The 20,364-nt window shown below is 26.6% G+C and overlaps 1 protein-coding gene across 1 annotated transcript in view; it reads left to right on the top strand.

The window, feature by feature from the left end:
• The window catches only part of LOC129963506 (protein lin-28 homolog), a 124,038-nt gene that overhangs the window by 64,549 nt on the left and 39,125 nt on the right, over positions 1-20,364 (top strand). Inside the window, exon 2 of the mRNA XM_056077933.1 lies at positions 12,751-12,878. Coding sequence (XP_055933908.1) covers positions 12,751-12,878 — 128 coding nt within the window. The remainder of the gene's footprint in view (positions 1-12,750; positions 12,879-20,364) is intronic.

Raw genomic sequence — 20,364 nt, 5'->3', positions numbered from 1 at the left:
CTTTTCATTCTGAAGTTAAAAACTTACAAGCTGCCAGCGCAAGAGCATTTTAAAAGTTTTATTAAACCATTATATCGAAATCTATTTAATTTTACCATTTATCGAAATCTATTTAAAATTTTGATCATCATGGTTAAATAAAAATCGGATAAAATTTTAACAGGGACAAAGAAGACAATTTTAGTTTCATTTTAAAATTGAAATTTATTGTTGTAAAGTAGCTTAAAATACTTTTAAAGAATTCATAAAAAAACACAAAAAATTATGCGGCGAAAAAGAAGCATAACTGCAAGGGTAATTATTACAATTTTAAGATGAGGTTTTAAAAAAATGCTGTAGCATTTTTGGAAGTTACAGGCAGAAAAAAGCCAAAACTTCTATTAATTTTAATTCATTAAAATTCTAACTGAAATTTGAAAAAAGTATCTCCAAAATGTACTTTCTCACCTTCCAAATTGCCAAGATTGGTAGTTCTCGTTCCAAGGTTTGGCCTGCAGAATGTTTACACTCACAGATACGCTCATTTATCTTTATTATTTATCGAGATAGAGATTATTATAAATATTATAGACTTTTGAAATCAGCATGCATTGCTTAAGCAAATAATAAACTTATTACCAAGTTCGGTATGGAATCAAAATTTAGTTCAATCAATTGATTAACAAATAATTAAATATCAGTAAATATTAAAATATAGAGAGAATGATAAAATTTTAAAAAATTGGCAATCAGGAAAGAAAAAAAAAACCTTTTACAAACAGGAAATAAGATAAACTAAACGTTCGAACGTACCGCTGGTTTCTACAATTACATGGTGGTAGGCACGGACTTTCTGTAAATGAATAATATGAATGTTTTTTTTTTACCGATATGTATTCTTTCCTTAAAACAAAAAGTGGGAGAGAGATAGAAAGAAGATTTAGAAATATTTTTCTTGATTGATTATAATTATCACTTTTTAACTCTTTTTCATTTAATTTAATCCGACTTCGTAAAGTTGGAATTTTGCTCTCTTTAGAGTTTTACTTTCAGATCTCTCTGCAATAGAGCTCTGAAATTTCATACAACTTTGCATTTCAAATGGTAATGTAATGTTGAAATATTTTCAGAGCTTCTTTAGAAGTCATTTAAATTAAATTTTGTTTTAATTTCAAATTTATATGAATAGAATCTGATAATGAATTTGATAAAAAATATATGATAATATTTCTAATTATGAATCGTGAAGGTTATCAAATTAAAAAAAAATCTCGGAAATTATTCGTTATTGTTATGCTAAAAATTATAAAATAGATTTTTAATAAATAATTTGAAGTTAAACAAATAAATAAACAAACTAAAAAGCACTGAAAGCAAGTCTGTAAGGATATTAAAGTACTACAATAAAAAGCATTGAAAATTCTTAAGCTTTTTTTTAAATGTAAAAATCTATTTAAATGTGACTCATATTCTTATGTAATCATATATTCTTAATTCTTATGTAACTATGCATTTGAAATTTAATTACTAGTTATTCGAGTCATTTTAATTAAATTCTTGATCCATATAACATCAAACAAATAATCCATATATTTGACCAAAAAAAATGACAAAATTTGTAATAATTTATCATGAAATTTATTAAATATTAAAAAGTTGAAAATAGTAATAAAATAAAGTTTAGAAATATTATATTATTAATGAAGTGAGATACAAAAAAAATGATTTTTAACAAAAATTTAGGGATTGGTACTAATTTATAAATACGCTTGATCATTAAAAATAGTATTATAAAGAAGTTAAACAATGAAGAAAGCCCCTCCCCCCAAAAAAAATTAAGGAAAAGAAAAGGAGGATGGAAAAAAAGCCCCCAAATATTTATTAAAAGTGAAAAATGCATTGTAAAACCAGATTAAGAAACTCCAATTTTCTAAGAGAATATTTTTCAGCATCTCACGTTTTTAAAATTTTGTTTTAACCTCCAGATTTTTGGCATAAAAATATTTTCATTTATTATGATCTAATGAAAGCATACTCAAAATATTTTAATTTTATCATCTAAATTTTATAAATCCAGATTGTTAACTGTCGTGTATAAACATAAATCATATTTGCTTAAACAATTTCTTTTATCATACACTAAATGTATTTAGATTGTTATTAGATTTATAAATACGCTCGAACAAGAAATAAAAAAAAAAGAGTAATGTCTTGAAATTAGCGCGCATCAGAATACCTGGCAAGAGGCCAATTTTTGTAAAATGTAAAAAAATGCTTTCATTTATAAAAAAAATTAATTCAACATTTTAATGTTCAAAAAAAGATTGAAAGAGCGGCAGAATTAAAAGCAGTTGAAACTAGTATATCAAAAAGAATAATGTAAAAGCTTTTAAGTAAGAAAAAAATTTATGTTAATTGGTTTTCAATTATAGTTCTTCGACGATAACTTCTAAAAGCAAATTTCAGTTCTGTCACTAACTCAAAATGGATTTAATTTCATAGCTGACTATCTTATTAAAATATGATGATTGCTATTGCTTTAATATGGAAATTAAATTCATAATCAGATTTAAATATACCAAAAATTGTTGTTGATGCTTGATAACCTATTCATTTGACTTTTATATTTTTAATGTTTTGTAGATGATGAACACTCAAATATAGATTTCAATTTAGTGATGGATTTCCAAAATTTTTATTCATGCGATGATGATTACCATATGCCGAACATGGTCAGTAAATTTATAACCGAATTAACATCTCTCCTTAAATTTATCCCAGCATATGATATACTCTAATAATTCTGTTACGTTACGGAGACAGTATTAACTAAGCATGTATGATAAACAAGAAATCATTGAAATAAGAGTATAAAAAGCAGATTTAAAAAAATGCAAAAAAAAAAAATTGTTACATTTTACTTATTTAGTATTATATATAAAAAAAAAAGAAGATTTGTGACAAAGTAGATCAAGTAATTTTTTTTTTTTTTTTGTCATTTTATAACAAATCTTGTAAATTTTCTTTTTTCAGGCCATTCATATAATCTTTAAATATCATCTGAAATTTAATAGACTTATCTTACAATGTTATTTCGATAGCAGTGCTATGGATTTCTTATTCCAATCAATTTTTAAATATATTCGAAGAAGATATAGATACTATTCCCTCCCCCCCCCCTCGTTAAAATGGATGAACGTTGCCATGATGACATTAATATTATTTTAAATTCGACATTTTTCATTCCTTTATATTTTTTAATGCTCAGAATAAACTGTGAAAGACTTTACGCTATATTTGGAAAGGATGAACACCAAGCATTCTTGAGTTATAATATTTAAAAAGGCCTTGTTAGTAGATGTCAAAAATTTCAGTGTTATTATTCTAGTAATTTTATATATGATGATAGGTAAATCAAATATTAAAATATAAGAAGTCATAAAATGATTTTTAAAAAATATAACGCATTAATGAAAAACAGTTATAAGAATTTCTTGATTATGATTAGAAAATAATAAGGAAATTCTTTCAGTTGAGCTGATGATTTCGAACAAAATCAAAAGTAAAGTTCTTCATGTTTGTTTACAACTCGACATGTTACTTGTACAGTGCATACAAAAGTAAACTTTAACTCTATAAAAATGTGAAAATTCAATACTCCATTAATATCTTAATACCCCTTTAATAAATTATTTCATTCGCATTTTGTTACTGATTAACTGATTTTTGATTTAAAGTAAACTTTAAGTGGTAAATAAAATGGTTTGAAAATCAAAAGTAAGTTACATATAAAATTGAATTCACTAGTTTTCCCATGAAAAATAATCAAAATTCAGACACTATACAAATTCAATTCTTTAAATGATATTTTCTTAATTTATGGTCTTAAAAATAAATTTTTATATTATAGCATGTCATGAAATATTAAATAATGAACTGGTTTTCCTCTAATAAAATATTAAAATAAAATCTAATGACTATTCTTTCCTTCAATAGAATAAAAGTATTTGAATTCTACCTAAGATCCGAAAGTAAATTCACATTATAATGAGATTTGAATAATTCGAGTTTTTTAACTCATATTCTTTGGTAGTTTTAATTCCTTATCAAATCTCTTGAATATTTTATTAAAATACTCCATAAAGATAGTTTATTTTAGTTTTATTAAATAAAAAAAGAATTGAAGAAATTATTTTGATTTCTGAAATTACATATTTCGAACCTTGTATCCATCTTGTTTGTTTTATTTTCAGTGAAAATGTATTAAAAAAAAAAAACTGAAAGCAGATTCGAATTATCGTCTGAAACATTTTGCATAAGAGTTTTTTAAATGTGATTCGTCTGTTTTCACATAATTTTTAAAACTAATCATTATTATGGCAAAGGTAAGGAATACACAAAAAATTGTATTCTAAATCATCGCAAAGCGCATGCGCCTTAACATAATTGCTAAAGCAATGAAGTTTTGTTATAAATATACTTTTATTTTATGTAATATCTTAAGAAAATGATTAAAATTAACTAAAAATATTACCAAAATTAATTATTTTATTTAAAAAATTTGAATATGTTTTTTAATAAAAAATATGTTTGGAAAATATTAACTATAATTGTAACTGTTTTAATTGATTTTCAACTAAAAAAAATCTAATTAAAATGAAAAAATAAATAAATAAAAAACCCTTTTCTCTGTGATTATCTACTATCTAAAAAGTTACTGTTCGCCAAATTTGATGCCTATAGATTTCATAGAAAATCTTCACTAATTTAGTATATTTGTTAAATATGGTAGATACTATGTACTGTAGAACAATGTTTATATTTCGCATTCTGCCAGTTACAGAATACCTAACCTATAAGTCCAATCATTTTAAAATATAAAATCTACCATTTGTTTTAAAGCTTTAAACATGTTAAGTGTCAATAATACGATTTATCTCGAAGTTTTATCGCATAATCATTGTGTATAGAGGAATTTTTATCATGTATGGAATTTTATCTAATGCATTAATACATTTATATAAAATATTTTTCACCTAATTAATTTTTCCAGTTACAACGGCTCTCACTTTATGTTCAAAAAATGCTTGATTTTATTTTGCTAGCATTTTTCCTTAAAACTTGTATTGTTAACTAAACATATTTATCTTTAAATTCAGTATTTCCTTAAACGGAATTTTTATATTTACCACATAAATTTGCCAAAATCCAATAAATATATTTACTATAAATTTTTTTGTATTATCAGTTTTATGGATATTTTTCACACTTTAAGGGGCCTTATAGGACCTTTAACGGCTAAAAAGACCTTGAAAGTTGGTCAAATCCGATTCTTCTTAACGTAAGAAAAAAATCTAAACTTAATAGATATTTTACTCCAGTTTTATAAAACATTTAACTTTATACTTATGAATTTTTAAGTCAGAGAAATCATTTTCATTAATTAAAATATATGTAAAAAAAACATGATCAGTATAAATTATCGAAGACAGAATTGGCTTGCGCACAAAGTTTTTCAGAAAAGCAACATATTTTAACAAATATAACACCAATTTACTCCCAAAGAACATAACTTGATAATAATGCAAAGAAATAAATATTTTAATAGATTTATTGGAATTGTTTAATGTTTAATTTTATTAAAACATGATAACGCTTTTTTAAAAGAAATATTTTTAGTATATTAACAAGCACTGAAAAAAAGTATACATAATAATGCTTTAATTGTGCAAGTTCTTTATTATGTGTGTTTAAGCATACCTGGAAAATTTCGTATTGATACGATGGACCATTTTTATTTAACCCTGAGCACATGCTCTGATTAAGTAGTACTGATGGCTTTAAGTAAACATTTCTGAGTGAAAAGTCAACAGTGACCTTCACTCAGAAATGTTCAAATATAATGCTTTTGACTATATCTTTTAAATTAAGTAACGTACACACCAAAGCATGTTCAAAAGAGGTTCGGCTATCAAAAGAAATCCTAAATTTTTTTTTTCGAAAAATTAACATTTTAGAGGTCCTATAGCCCCTTGAAACAAAAAACCAAATTCCGATATTTTCCAAATAAAATTAAATTTATTGAACCAAAATTGCACAAAATTTCATTACAAATGAGAACGTTTCATGTCAAGTTTAAATCTAGCTTTAGAAAGAAAAAAAAAATTAAGAAAAGCGAAAGAAAAAAATAAAGTGACGGGACCCCACACTTTGATTTCTGTTCCTTGAAAACTCGCCCGAAGAAAATGACAGCGGAATAAGAATTTCGTTTCAACAGGAGGAGGACAGATCTTCCCGGACGTGAGTTAAAATTTAAGGTGCTCTTTAAAAAAACTTCAAAACATGTGCGAAAAGTTTGTTATATCAATAAAAAGAGCCACTTTGGCCAGCAATATTTATTCCGGGAGTTTGTTAAGATCTCAGCTACGTTTCCAACTTTTTTTTCTTTTCTTTTTTTTCAAGCAGAAGGCAAAAGATTTTTTTTTTCTTGCTTTTTCAAAAATATTAAGATTTCTCAGATTTAGAAATTTAGTTTCAATCTTCGCAATAAATGATTTTTTCTGATATTGTTGTTCATCGATGAAAATAAGCTAACGGTGTTTTTTTTTTTGTTAAAATTTTTGATGGTTTTTAGAATGGACTTTCGTTTTTATTTTATAAGTATTCATATATGTTTTTTGAAGTTTATTTTCTACTTTTTTTTCCTTAATAAATTGAATTTTTTAAATATTACATTATTTAGGAGCTGATATATTCCTCTGTAAATCGTTGGTTTTTATTTAGTTTATTTATATTAACGTCACACTTTAAAGCAATTACAAGGGCCCTTTTGGGTTGGACCTCGTAATTTTGAACCTCAGTTAGATGACGAAGAGATATCTGAGCTGGCACCCCCCTCTCCAAACATCCACACCATATCAGCGGGGAGATTAGATGTTCGGCCCCAACTGATTTAACGTGCGCCGGACCCACTTATACGATGGTTCTTCGGTGAAATCGGATTTTGATCTTCAAACCCTCCAGTTCCGAAGCTAAGACCTTACCACCAGGCCAGCGCGGGCTGTAGATGGTTGGGTGAAGGATGTGATATGTATTAAGCAAATATTGATCTAAACATTGATAGGGCAATCAATTAAGAGCTAACAAATTGGCATAAGTACCCGTTAATATAGGAATTCTCAAATCTTTCATTATTTATTTTTATTTAAAAAAAATTATGGGATGTTTTTTTTTATAGCTTTGGAATATCTTATTGCACAGGCAACATTTTAAGCTACTTTAAAATCCAAAACGTTAGTTTTTCAGTGACTTCAGCTTTATTTCTGTTCAATTCTTTCTTCAAAGTTTACTAACTTTTTCAAAACAATTTCAAACATATTTTGCAGCAATGTTTTTTATTGTTTGAGCTATTGTATTTATGCCAACGTGTTGCGACGATAACAAATATATATCGTTAAGAATTCGTAATATTGTGTCCTGCGTAACAAGTCTTCTGGTAAAGGAAAGTAATCTTATAGAGATAGTAACAGTTGCTGAATAGATGCCAGGTCTATAACTCCAATCATTTGGCGACGAATTTGGTGACAAAAAGGGAAAATCCAGAATATTCTAAAATTTGGGAATATCCCTGTTAAAACCCGAGTTCTGTTATTTACTTTAGAAGCTTTTTTGCTCTCTCACAGAAATTATAAAAAGCCGTGAGATAGAAATCAGTCTTGGGGGCAGACTCAGTCATCTGAGCTGAGCGCAACCGAGAACTGTCTTTTAAAGATCCCGACACTCGCACTTTTCGACTTTTGTACTTAAGAAGTGATGCACAGAAAAATGATTGGTTATTAAGCTTCCTTATTCCACAAATAACATGCGTTCACCCTATTGCTAAATCTAAATATTTTCTCTTTTTAACTTTCTTCTCCATTTTTTTGTCGAAATAAACACATGACGAGTGCGCAAAAGAGCGGAAGATTTCTGAATCCGAGAATAAACAGTAGTTAATCTCACCGGCTGATTCTCTCTGAGCGCTTTGTGCTATTGTGGTTGTTTATTTTGTCGTTTGTGTGCATATGTTTATTGCACATGCTGTTATGTGTCTGCTTCGTGTTTTTTTTTTTTTTTTTTTTTTTGCTATTGTATATTCGGGTTTTTGTAAAGAATGAAGTGTCGTTATTATTGAGCTTGTTGCGTTTCTCACCGTACAACTCACAGGATAACTTATGGTTGTTTTTTATAAAAATAATTTGTGTGTGTATGCACGTTATTTTTGCTTTGATTAACAATATATTTCATCTACATTTTTTTAAATGTATTAAATCGGATGAATCAAGCATAAAATGTTATCATGCTCTTATACCACAAATGACACGTTTTAGAACATTAGAACCACATCAATAATTCAGAAACCAGATAATAAAGGCAATATATAACCCTTATCTAATTGCTGTTGGTAGCAATATCACTACATGCTCTTTAACTTGAACGCCATTTTAATATTTTCAATCTGGAAATAAAGTTTGTTAGATTTTAAAATTTTAATTTTGTTTTTCAAATTCAAACTTTATAATCAGAATAGAGGAAAAAAATATGTATATATAATGGGATAATCGTCATTGAGGTACATTGCCATTTAATATTTCCTGCCTTCTGCGTTCTATTTTAAGATAATGATAATTTCAAATATTTCATTTCGCTTCAATATAACAGTTTTAACAATTAAGCTAACTCAAATAGGAAATTTTTGTCTTCTATTTGATTTGTATTGAATTTTGCGAAGCATCTATTTTTCTCGCCCGTATACTTAAAAGATTGTAACGTATAAACACTTTTAAACGCGAGGTTTAGTTTTTATTTATAGAGACTAGAATTATCTAGGAAGGCATGAAATTAGAGATTAATTAGCTTTTAATGTGAAGCTTGGCGTATGACGTTTTATTCATTTCAGTGCTGTTTAAGCTTTGGATGGAAATCGAATTCTAATTGGAGTTACGAAAATCTGTGCAAACCTTCTTCTTACAGCTTCTTTGGAAATTTACTAGTCATATTGATAAGGATTTCATATTGACTTAAAAATTTTCTAATGAACTATTTCAAATTGAAAAATGCATCGCCTCATTATTTATTTCATAACGATGAGAATCACAGGATAATTCCAGGACAAAACTGGAATGACAAAATTATTTTTTACCGGATCTACGAGTAAAAATTTATTATGAAAATCTGAAGTGTATCAAATCGATTTATTTTTTATGTATTATTGTGAGGAATTATTAAGCTACTTGCATTTGTTGTCATTTTCTTTAAACAAATATCTTCCCTTAACACATTACATTATCAAATTCAATCACACTTTCATTGCATTCATATAATATTGAAACAAACACATAAAAATAAGTCGCTAAAAAATTTATGGAATTTTACTTTATTAAATTTACAGAATTTATCATTAATAGAACCTGAATTTGTGTATATTCATGAATAATTTTTTCGAAAATTCTGTTGAAAAGATATAATGACGGAGTTAAAAAAAAACGTATGTTGCGCAGATTTGAAAAAAATGTTTAAATGCATTAGTATGGAAATTATCCATTGCACAGAAACAATACAATAAATAAATAATCTTTGAATTAATATAGGACAGAAATGGCTATCTGTACTATTTTGTTAAAATAGAATTAAAAACTTTCATATATATATAGACTTTCATAGATATATATGAAAGTTTTTAATTCCCTCTCCATATATATACCAGACAACTACAATCCGTGAGTTACAAGATTCATCTGATCAAAACTAATAATCCTAATAAAACTAATAATCCTCCACACTTAAGCTCCCCACCCCAAACGAATTTGGTGGGCTATATACATGTTGGCTGAGCATTTCACAAAACAAGCATTTAATTAAATTTTAGAGGTATTAAATGAACTGAAGACCGGACAGCTAAAAATAAGCAAAATATCTCCACTACTAATAAGAGTATGTGTGTGTGTGGGTACTCTACTGAACTGACACTATGACCAAAGTTACCGAATTTGTTATTTTGCAGAATGGAAATTGCACATTTAAAATTTTTTAATTATTTAAAAATTGAGCGAGATTTTGGCATTTCTAAGAGATAACTCCTAAGAAAATGATGGCACACAACTAATTTTTATACAATTTTAAAATTTAAAAAATGTTCATTTTATAATTATACCAATTTAATTGTCCTGTAACGTTTCCCTCAATTTCAGAGAATTTTTGCAAATACTTTTTATTTAATTTATTTTCGATTTGTTTAGTTTAATTCAATAATATATTACATTATTGAAATGAAATTCACTCCATTTTCATTATTCTAATAAATATTTAATCGCATGATTTTCTTCGATTGTTGAAAACTAAAAAAGAAATAATCTGCCTAATATTTATACGATTTACATAAATAATAAAAAAATTACAATTCTAGATAATATCAAGTTTATATCTTCCAGATAGATAATTGATGAACCGGGAAATTACGTTCTTAATGCAGTACAATTAGGATGGCTAAAATTCAACTTTTAAAATTTTGATGGATCATTTTGTTTTATGATCATAAAATAGAATTCCATAAACATTTCAGATTTTAAAAAGGGTTTTTTTTTTTTTTTTTTTTTAGAAGTCATTGCCAAACTTTTAAGTTCTGAAAATTCAAAACTTTCCCAGAGTTGATTTTAATTTATTAATACGTAATAAATACTTATTTTTGTATCTGGGCATGGTACTTTTCCTTTATATTTACATTGATTTCATATAATAAATAGTCCGTTCTGCAATTTCAGTAAAATTTATATTAGACTTATAAACACATAAATGCTAATCAATAGTAACTACTGAATGCAGTGCAGGTGAATACATTAAAAGAAATTTTTTTTTCTCATGTCTCATCTTTTTTCATAGTAAGTTTAACCCACAGTGAGCTTTTATACTGAGATAGGAGTGTTTACTGTCCAGATGTGCAAGTCTTGGTATTCTGTTTGGAACTAAAAAGTAATTATTGGTATCATATCAAATGAATTCCGTTTAAAATTAAGAACTATGGCGCTGATCAGAATCATTTATATTCAAAAGTTAAAAAAGAATAAATAAATAAGGCCCTTCAATTAAAATTCGAACAGCTGAATTTGAATCTCCACTCACAATGCTTGTTTTGGCCCGAGAAATAATTCAAAGCTCTTATAATAACGTGGCGAGAATATTAAATTATCATGTAAGTGATTATTGAGAAAAAGTGTAAAGTATTTATCCTAATCGATTAAAAGCTTCACTTTCTTAGTTCCAAATAAATAAGATTGTAAAAGACAAAATTACTTAAATCTGTAATTTTGTTTTAATTAATAATTACTTAAATTTTTAATTCGGTTTATAATAAACCCTTAGAATAACATCAAATGTTAGATTATTAATATCAACTTTTAACTAAATAAAACTTGGAATACTATAATACTGCAATATAAATTAACACTGTTATTGTATTAACACTGTTAATTTATCTTGCAATATAACATATCACTAACTGTCAGATTTCTATATATTTCTTTACTTTTACTCAGTTATCAGAACTTTTATAAAATCTTACATCTGCTTTAGTGCTATGATGCACAAAAGTAAATGTCGGGTTGCCTTAGTAATGATAGATAAATAAAAACAAATATTGTTCATAAAATTCATAAAAAAATATTAATCTAAAATAATTTATTAAGTTTTTATAATGTGCTGAAATACAAAACTAAATTGATCATCTCATTATAAGAGAGATTTCATACGGCATCAAAATAACCTAAATCTGCTGCTGGGAAAACATTCTGATTCTTTTAATCTGGTTTATGTTGTAAAGTTATATAGTAGAGTTAAAGAATAATTGAATAGAAAGTTAAAGAATATTTTCATCACTTCTTTTTGTACTTTTTTCATTTTTATATTTATATAGCATATTGATTTGGTGCAATATATACTTTCTGTAAGAAACGTAAAAATTATGTTAAATAGCCAATATTATACTTTTCCATGCATCTGATATATATGCAAATAATTTTTTTTCTTAAAAGGAAGTCTATTATATACTGTCTGCTATTCGATTATTTATTGTGCCAATAATATTCGAAGAATTTAATGGCAAAGTATAGTCGAATCAAAGCATTTCTGGTGCTTCAAAGTTGTTTATAATTAGTTTTGAACTGAAAATTGTCTATGTATTTTGCTATCACTATTTGTCACATAAATGTCTTTACTATTCATATATATCTTTAGACTAAAAAGAAACAAATGAGGGGGAAAAAATTAACAGATATCGAAGACAAGAGACGTTAAATTGCATATTGAATCCATCGAAAACACTAATCAAATCCAATCTCTGAACTTATTCTTTGCTTTTCTATGAATAATTAGATATATGTTTGTGCAATCCGAACCCAAATGTCATTTTATGAGTTTCATATGTTTATTATTGTAAATTAGACCTGAGTACATATGGCATATTATGCAAAACTGATGTAAATACCATTTTATTTCTACTATTCTTATACAGTAATTAATTTCAAAGTAACTCAGCATTACAATTCTTTCCGTAATATGTAATGAAAACATTTAACTGTAAAATGTTATGTTTATGTGTATCTCAAAACATATATTTTAGATATGATACTGCATTAAATATCCTCTTTCAACTGTAGTATCCTGCTAACATAAAATTATTCTGAAAAATTGTATTTGTTAAATCTATCTTATATATATGTTACACGATGTTTATTCCAGGGGCATCCTCGGAAGGGGCATCGGCTTCATCTCACAGAAGGAGAGGTAAATGCAAGTGGTTCAATGTCGCTAAAGGCTGGGGCTTCATCACACCTGTGGATGGGGGACCAGACGTCTTCGTGCACCAAGTAAGCACAAATGTTGGCTCCTTTTTTCTTCAAAACCAAACCGATCTTTTAAAGAAAGAAGAATGGAATTTCTTTACAATAATAGTGTTTTTAGAAAACAGTAATAATATAAATGTTTATATATATATATATACACACTATTTTTTATAAGCTCTAAGGAACAGATATGTAGTGTGTGTTTAAGCAATTTAATATTTAAAAAAATAACAAATTTCGGAAAAACGACATCGGGATTTTTTTTATGAACTGCTGATTGCCATTCAAATCAAAAATATTTAAAGCCCCTTTAAACGAAAAAAAAAAAAAAAAAATCAACTGAATTTAATTGGAATTTAAAAATTATCTAGTGTCACCCATGAAAGATTTGAGATTTAAAATTATTAACGAATTCACGTCTACAGCGTATTAAAACAGTTATATAATTTTATATGAAATTCATTTGGAAAAATAGCCTACAATATTCATTCAGTCTTTAAAGGTAATAAATGAAAAAATAACACTTAAGAAATTTAAAAGAAATTTGTTGAAATCTCATCTAAATCAGCATAAATTTTTAAAAGAAATATTGAGTAAATCTTGCATTTAAAAAAATTGTACTGAGTTAACTGAGCTCGACTACTAATATGATTTAACTAAAAATCAGATGCTTTATTTACTCATTTCTCTCTTTAAAATCATGCTGGTTTGCTGCATTTTATTTTGAACTGAGGGGTGTAGTGTCAGAACATTTTTTTAAAAAATAAATATCGCAAACAAAAATTTATATGACAAATTGAACAGTTCTTGAGGAAGGTATCAGAAATAAAGGGATGATATTTCATAGGGGTTGGAAATGATCATTAGTCATTTTGTGGCTGATCAATACAGCTACTCGAGATGACACGATTCTTCAGATATAGTGAAAGGTTTTGAACTAAGAAGAATAATATCTTTAAGAATAGCAAATACACACAAAAAAATGTTAAAAATGGCATATAATTGGTTATTATACCACTATTACAAAATGCAGTCAACTACAAAATGTATCTTATGACAATTTTCGAGTATTTAAATATGATATCTTCATTTACGTCGCTATGTGCAAATAGAAATTGTGATTTGATTTTTATGAAAGAAAAATACGAAGTTTTCCCTTTGGTGAAAATAATAATTGTAGAGGGACGCGACTCTCTATGACTTCATTATGAAGTAGATGAAAATAATAGGCGAGTTTCAGGAACAGTTATTTAATTATTTTCTAAGTTCCACATTTCATTAAATATGATATCTTCATTTACATCACTATGTACAAATAGAAATTGTGATTTGATTTTCATGAAAGAAAATTACGAAGTTTTCCCTTTGGTGAAAATAATAATTGTAGAGGGACGCGACTCTCTATAACTCCATTATGAGGTAGATGAAAATAATAGGCGAGTTTCAGGAACAGTTATTTAATTATTTTCTAAGTTCCACATTTCACAAGATAAAGAAAACACGAACACGAAAACATACGACACTCACTAGAATACAATCTAATATTGACCCCAAGGAGGATCATGGGTAATGTATCTTGATATTAATAAGGCATCGCTGTCTATTGTAACAAAAGAGAAAGTATAGAGTTTTGCAACTGCTACATAATAATAATAATATTGGGCTAAAGTTGTAAAAAAATATTTAATGTCTTTTGAAATAATAAGAATCCCAGTGAATTATGTCATGGATGTTTTTGTGACTTGAATCAACATAAGATATATAAAGCATCAAACTTCCTATTTATAGGTGCTATAATTCATCAACAGTTCATTTAATGCCCAGTGACTTTGAAATCTGTTCTTATTTTTTCATATATGCAATAAAAAAAAGTATATTTTAAAGATAAAATAATTGTCTGTAGATCCTTTCTTCAATCTAAAATTTGTAGAAGAATTTAAAATACATCTACTTCAATAGAAATAAATTAACTTCTAAATCAACATTTTCATACTTCCCATCTTTCTTATAATCTTTGTGGAGTCTTATTTATGATTGCTAGTCATACCTTCATCACCTGTTGCGAGTGCTGAGAGGCGAGATTGACAGGTCGTTCTAGTTTCGAGATCATCTATTTATCTATCAGATTACTCGTAAGGTGTAATTATCATTTCTTATTCCTTATCCATCATCTATTTGAACTTGATTGATTACCCTATCGTTATAAAGTACTATGAAATTCAACGAAGTAAGGCTTCAACTCAGTTTTTCGTGTCGATGGTTTGCAATGGGTCGCTAGTTGGATAGCTTGTATCAAGTCAATTATAAATGAATGATTTTGAACGATCCATCACTTGAATTGTGGTTTTTAAAAATTAATCTTCAGTCGTATACGCCACAATCAATGACATCATAGACGATAAAAATTCTACCCATCAAAATTCCTGTTGCCATTTGATGTCATGAAATTTGTGTCACTGAATTTAAATTTTTACCCCGTGCGATTGTAACATTGATTTACGCATGAAATCAAAAGTATTTGGATACAAAAAGAGAGTCAATTCATTCTATAAATGTGTGGTTAGTTATGCTTTTTTATTAAGGAACAATAAAAAACTTAAGGAAAATTATCAATATGACACCTCTTTTAAGCATGATAATATTTATAGACTGTCATATAAGTTATGTAATGGGAATGTATGATGAAACAATTGTTTAAAATGCTCCATCGGCAGATCAGTTTAGCAGGATGTTGCTAGTAAATGTAGATTGGTAGCACATATACCAAAAAAGGTTATTAAGTAGGTTACTAAGAAAGGATTTTTCCACATCCATTATATTTACTTAAAAATTAATCAATATTTTAATGCGAGTTCTTTAATAAATTCGGAGTATATTATTTCGCAAAAATTTTTTATAACCCAAAATAATTTTAAGCTAATTTTATAAAATAAATACCTTAGAGATATCAATTTTATTTCAGTACATTACTTTTCTTTGATTTTAATAAATTTTTGAAAATATTCTGAAGTATATTTTACAATTCTTAATATATTTAATTAGATTTTTATTAAATATACTATCTATTAAATGTACTTAAAAATTAATCAAAATTTTGATGTCTTTCCTTTAATAGCTTTGGAATACATTATTTTAACAAACCATTTTTATACTCCAAAAACAATTTTTAAACTTCTATAAAATAAACATTTTAGTGATATCAATTTCATTTCAGTACATTTCTTTTCTTTTGATGCATTTTTAAAAAATATTTTAAAGTAAATTTTGCATTAATACCCTTCATTGTTTTAATATTTATATTCATGCGCGCTGATTTGATATTAAATATTTTTTGTGTGTGATAGTTTTTTTTTTTTTGCAACTATATTAGTAAGATTAAATTAACCCTAACCTAAATAAAGATATACGAATCCAGCATGAAAAGACTATGACACGATGTTTGTCAGAGCTTTTAATTAAAAAAAAAATTCTTACATATAAATTGTACGAATGTATTTTAAAGAAAATATATGTAGATTTCTTGATAAATCATAATTTAGTTGCTTGACCTGTCACTATGCACATTCAAATTTCGGTCACTTGTAGCTCCATAGAACACCTATTTCTTATTAGAGGAGAAGTTTACTTAAAGGCATATTCTATAAGAACATAATAATAAAGAAACAACAAATTTCTTTGGAACATTTTTCACCTTTTTCTTAGTACGAACAACCTTCACTCCAAAACTTGTAATATGAGTGATATCATGTATTCTAAATTTATTTCTAAACCCTTTATATCTACTATCAAGTTGTCCGTATTTCCATTATACATAAATAACATCCTATTTTCTAAGATCGTAATAATAAATTATTGCAAAAAAGTCTGTAATTGCCATTATTTTTTTCCTCAATGCACTCTATGGGAAAACCTCTATTTGACATATAGATAGATAAAAAATAAAAGTGGGGAAAAAAATCAATGCATTTCGAAATAATTAGGGAAATAATGAATGAGAGCTATTCCATTTTTTTTTCTATGGTGCAATACGACCTACCTTCAATTCAAAAACCTTCTATGCCCTCAATTATTATCAGTGTTCCCAATTTAGCTGAATAATATCCTAGTTTATATAATAGAAATAATGAGGTATTGCACAGAAATCCATAATTGGCAAATATTTTCTGAGTCTACTTAGCCGGAGAAAAAAAAAAAATGTTTTGATCTATAGATAACCGATAAAAAAATAAAATTAAAAAAAATCTAAGCATAGCCATTGGCCACTATTGTCCATTATTAGATAGGAAACGAAATGATGTGGCTACACATAGAAAAAACATAATGACCATTTTTTTTGTCTGCATAGTTATAACACCAAAGCATGTATGAAAAAAAAATAAAATAAAAACCTAGCTTATGACGTGATAAATCCGGCAGATATGATGGATAGTGATTCGTGCATTATTATACGTGGAATTGACAACTGTAAGATGATTAGCTGTAGAGGTGTTTGGCTATTGGGTGGGCGTTGCTTCATGCATCACCGTCCAAGCGTTAATGACAAAGTTGGAAACGTCATAACGATTCGTTCATTTTATACGCCCACCCAGGTAGAAGTGAAATATTATCGGAAACAGAAAGATGAAAAGTGCTATTCAGTCGTCTGTTTGATTTAGTCAAATTGAAAATAATATTAAATAAATATTGAGAGAGAATTACGATAAAGAAATTAAAAAAAAAAAATTTGAAATGAGCATAGAAAAATAAAATAGATTGTTTATTTTAAAAGTGGTCCAAGTTCTTTTTTTTAAAAATGAAATATCACATTTTTGATTAATTTAGTGCAGTTCTTATTTATAACTATTTAGTGTAAAATATTATAATGGTTTGTTTAATTTAAAGCTGAATAATAAGAGAAAATGTGTAGTGATTGATTATGAAAGAGGAAGTAAATCTAATTTCCATAGACGTAGATTCTGGGGTCACGTGGTTAAATTTATCTTATTTCATACATTGGTGGTAACCTTACTTATTTTATTTTCTTCCAAAAATATATAATTTGATATTTTCAGTTTTTTATATAGATAATAATAAATATAATAAATCAATATTATTTTAAAATTATTGAACACAAAATAACAGCAATATCTTAATATGTTAAGTTTAACAATAAACAAACTTAATTAATGTTCAAAATAAAATAAAAAAAACATATTACTTATGTTTTATTTTTTGCCATGCTTTATAAACAATATTGGATCAATGCATTTCATTTTTCATAACTGAAATGAGTGATTTTTACAATTGACTAATAATGAAAATGATATATGTCCCTTTGTAAACTGTAAATATCTATTATTTTAAAAAAATTCATTCAAAATTAATTTATATAATTAAATTCCATATTGCTAATTTAATTAAAAACATTGCCAGACTTGAAATAACATATTTTTGGAGATGAATATTATGCTAAACCTTAATTTCCTCGAAACAAGGGGAGGAGGGGAAATGAACTTTTAACATTTTCAAAATAATAGGCGCCTGAGTATAATTCGGACGTACTTATTTGAAATTAAAATTTTGGTAATGTTGAAATAAGGGTAAAGATAGGGTTAATTGCAATCTATTCTCTTTAATTTTCAGAAAGAATTTTTGCTTTCATTTTTGATTTTATCTTTAAATCATAACATTTCTCTTAACATATTTTTTTAAAGGGATGCCAATGAAAAAATTTGGCTACATCCCATAATTTCATTTCTTTTTTAAATTCAACAACAAAAAATAAAGGATCGAAAGGAAAACGTTATCATTTTCTTTCAGAAATTAATTTCTATTTAAAATAATTCAAATGCCAAAGAAAAGAATTAAAAAGAAATCAAAAATTTTCAAAATATTTGAAAAAATTCAAACGATCAAAAAGTTTAAAACCATCAATAACAATAAAAAATGAAATATATCTAAACAATGATTTCAGTATTAAAATTTCTTGAATTTTGAAATGATAGTTAAACTACTGAGACCTTAATTTTCGACACCTAGGCTTATAAAATCTTTTGCAATTGCAATTTATACAAAATAAATAAATATTTTGGTAAAATTCCTCAGATACTATTGAAGAGCATTATTTGTACTGTCGGATTCAAGATTGAATCATGTTTCATTAATTCCATAAATACACGGAAAAACCAGTCTAGATTTATGAGATCAAAATAAGAGCCTCAGCTCTAAAAAACAAGTAAACGCAGATAGCCTCATTCTCAAGAAATATTATTAGATTGATTCAACTGGGAGCACTGAAAAGCTTTTAAACTGCATTTTCTAAACTCTTTCTTTTTTCCCCTTTAAGAGCATACAAAAAGGAAGAATTAAAATCGTCAAAAAATTCGAATTCGAGATTTTGATGAATATTCACAGGAAAACTGTCTATTTATCTGATTGTCAGAACATTTAAAGGCAATAATTGCAAAATGTAAAGACATAGAAAAAAAATTGTTGCACAAATGTACCACCTGAAATTTAAACCCATATCAAATTGTGAATTACATTTGTCAAAAGGTTGACCGTCTTTCGGCTTCTATCGCATGCTTGTTAGGGCCATAATTCAAAAACACAATGACTTAGATCAATGAAATTTGTTATTTTATTACAAAAATTGTAGTTCTGTGCCAAAGGAAGCATCCAAATATTCAGTTTTCTTCTTTTGACCAGGAGACTGAGGATGTTTTATGAGTGGGACTCAGAAAATAAAAATCGGAGCATTCGTGGTATTCTCAGTCTTGCTGAATGTCCACAATTTTTATATTCACGGAAGTGAGGATTTCTCATATTAGAGAAAATTTCGGGGCAAAACACAGGTTTCAAAACATATATATATTTTTTTTTTTCCAAAAAAGTATAAACAAATGCTCAAAATGTCCAATGATTGAGTTATCCTAAGATACCTTTTAAAACTGTCTACAAATTAACTGAATTGTATTCTTTTTTCATGGCTGTTTTTACATTTTAAGAAAATATACTTTTCCGGTTTAAATACATTTTATAAAAGCTAGAATGGGTGAATGGGTTTCAAATTTCTTGTATTAGTAGGCTTCCTGTATTCAATAATAATTAAAAACTCTTAAGGAGATCTTTTAATAGAGTTTTTTTTATATATATATATCTGCTTGAATACGAGAAGAGATCGACTTTAAGTAAAAGATTTTTTTTTCAAGTTTTTCTTCGTCTATTTTTATAATAAAATTCAATTAAGGAAAAACAATGTGAAATTACAACAATTTAATTTTAAACTTTTTTTTTGAGAAATGCTTTATTTTATTTTTGAAAATTTATTAACACTGAACTGTTTAACCAGTTGATTGTCAGCATTTTTTAGATAGAGGAACTTCATTTTATTTCGATATTTTATGACTTTGCGTAAAAAGTTAATATGTTTTCCCAAATTCTTAAAATTTTTTCATTCGGCATATAATTAATCTCCTTTTAGCCGGATTTTGAAATCAAAATGCACGTTATTTTGGATTTTTTTTATTTT

Source organism: Argiope bruennichi, chromosome 3 (assembly GCF_947563725.1).
Source record: "Argiope bruennichi chromosome 3, qqArgBrue1.1, whole genome shotgun sequence".
In the NCBI taxonomy this organism is placed as follows: domain Eukaryota; kingdom Metazoa; phylum Arthropoda; class Arachnida; order Araneae; family Araneidae; genus Argiope; species Argiope bruennichi.
Note: the sequence above shows the minus strand (reverse complement) of the source record. Positions and strands in the feature narration are given on the sequence as shown.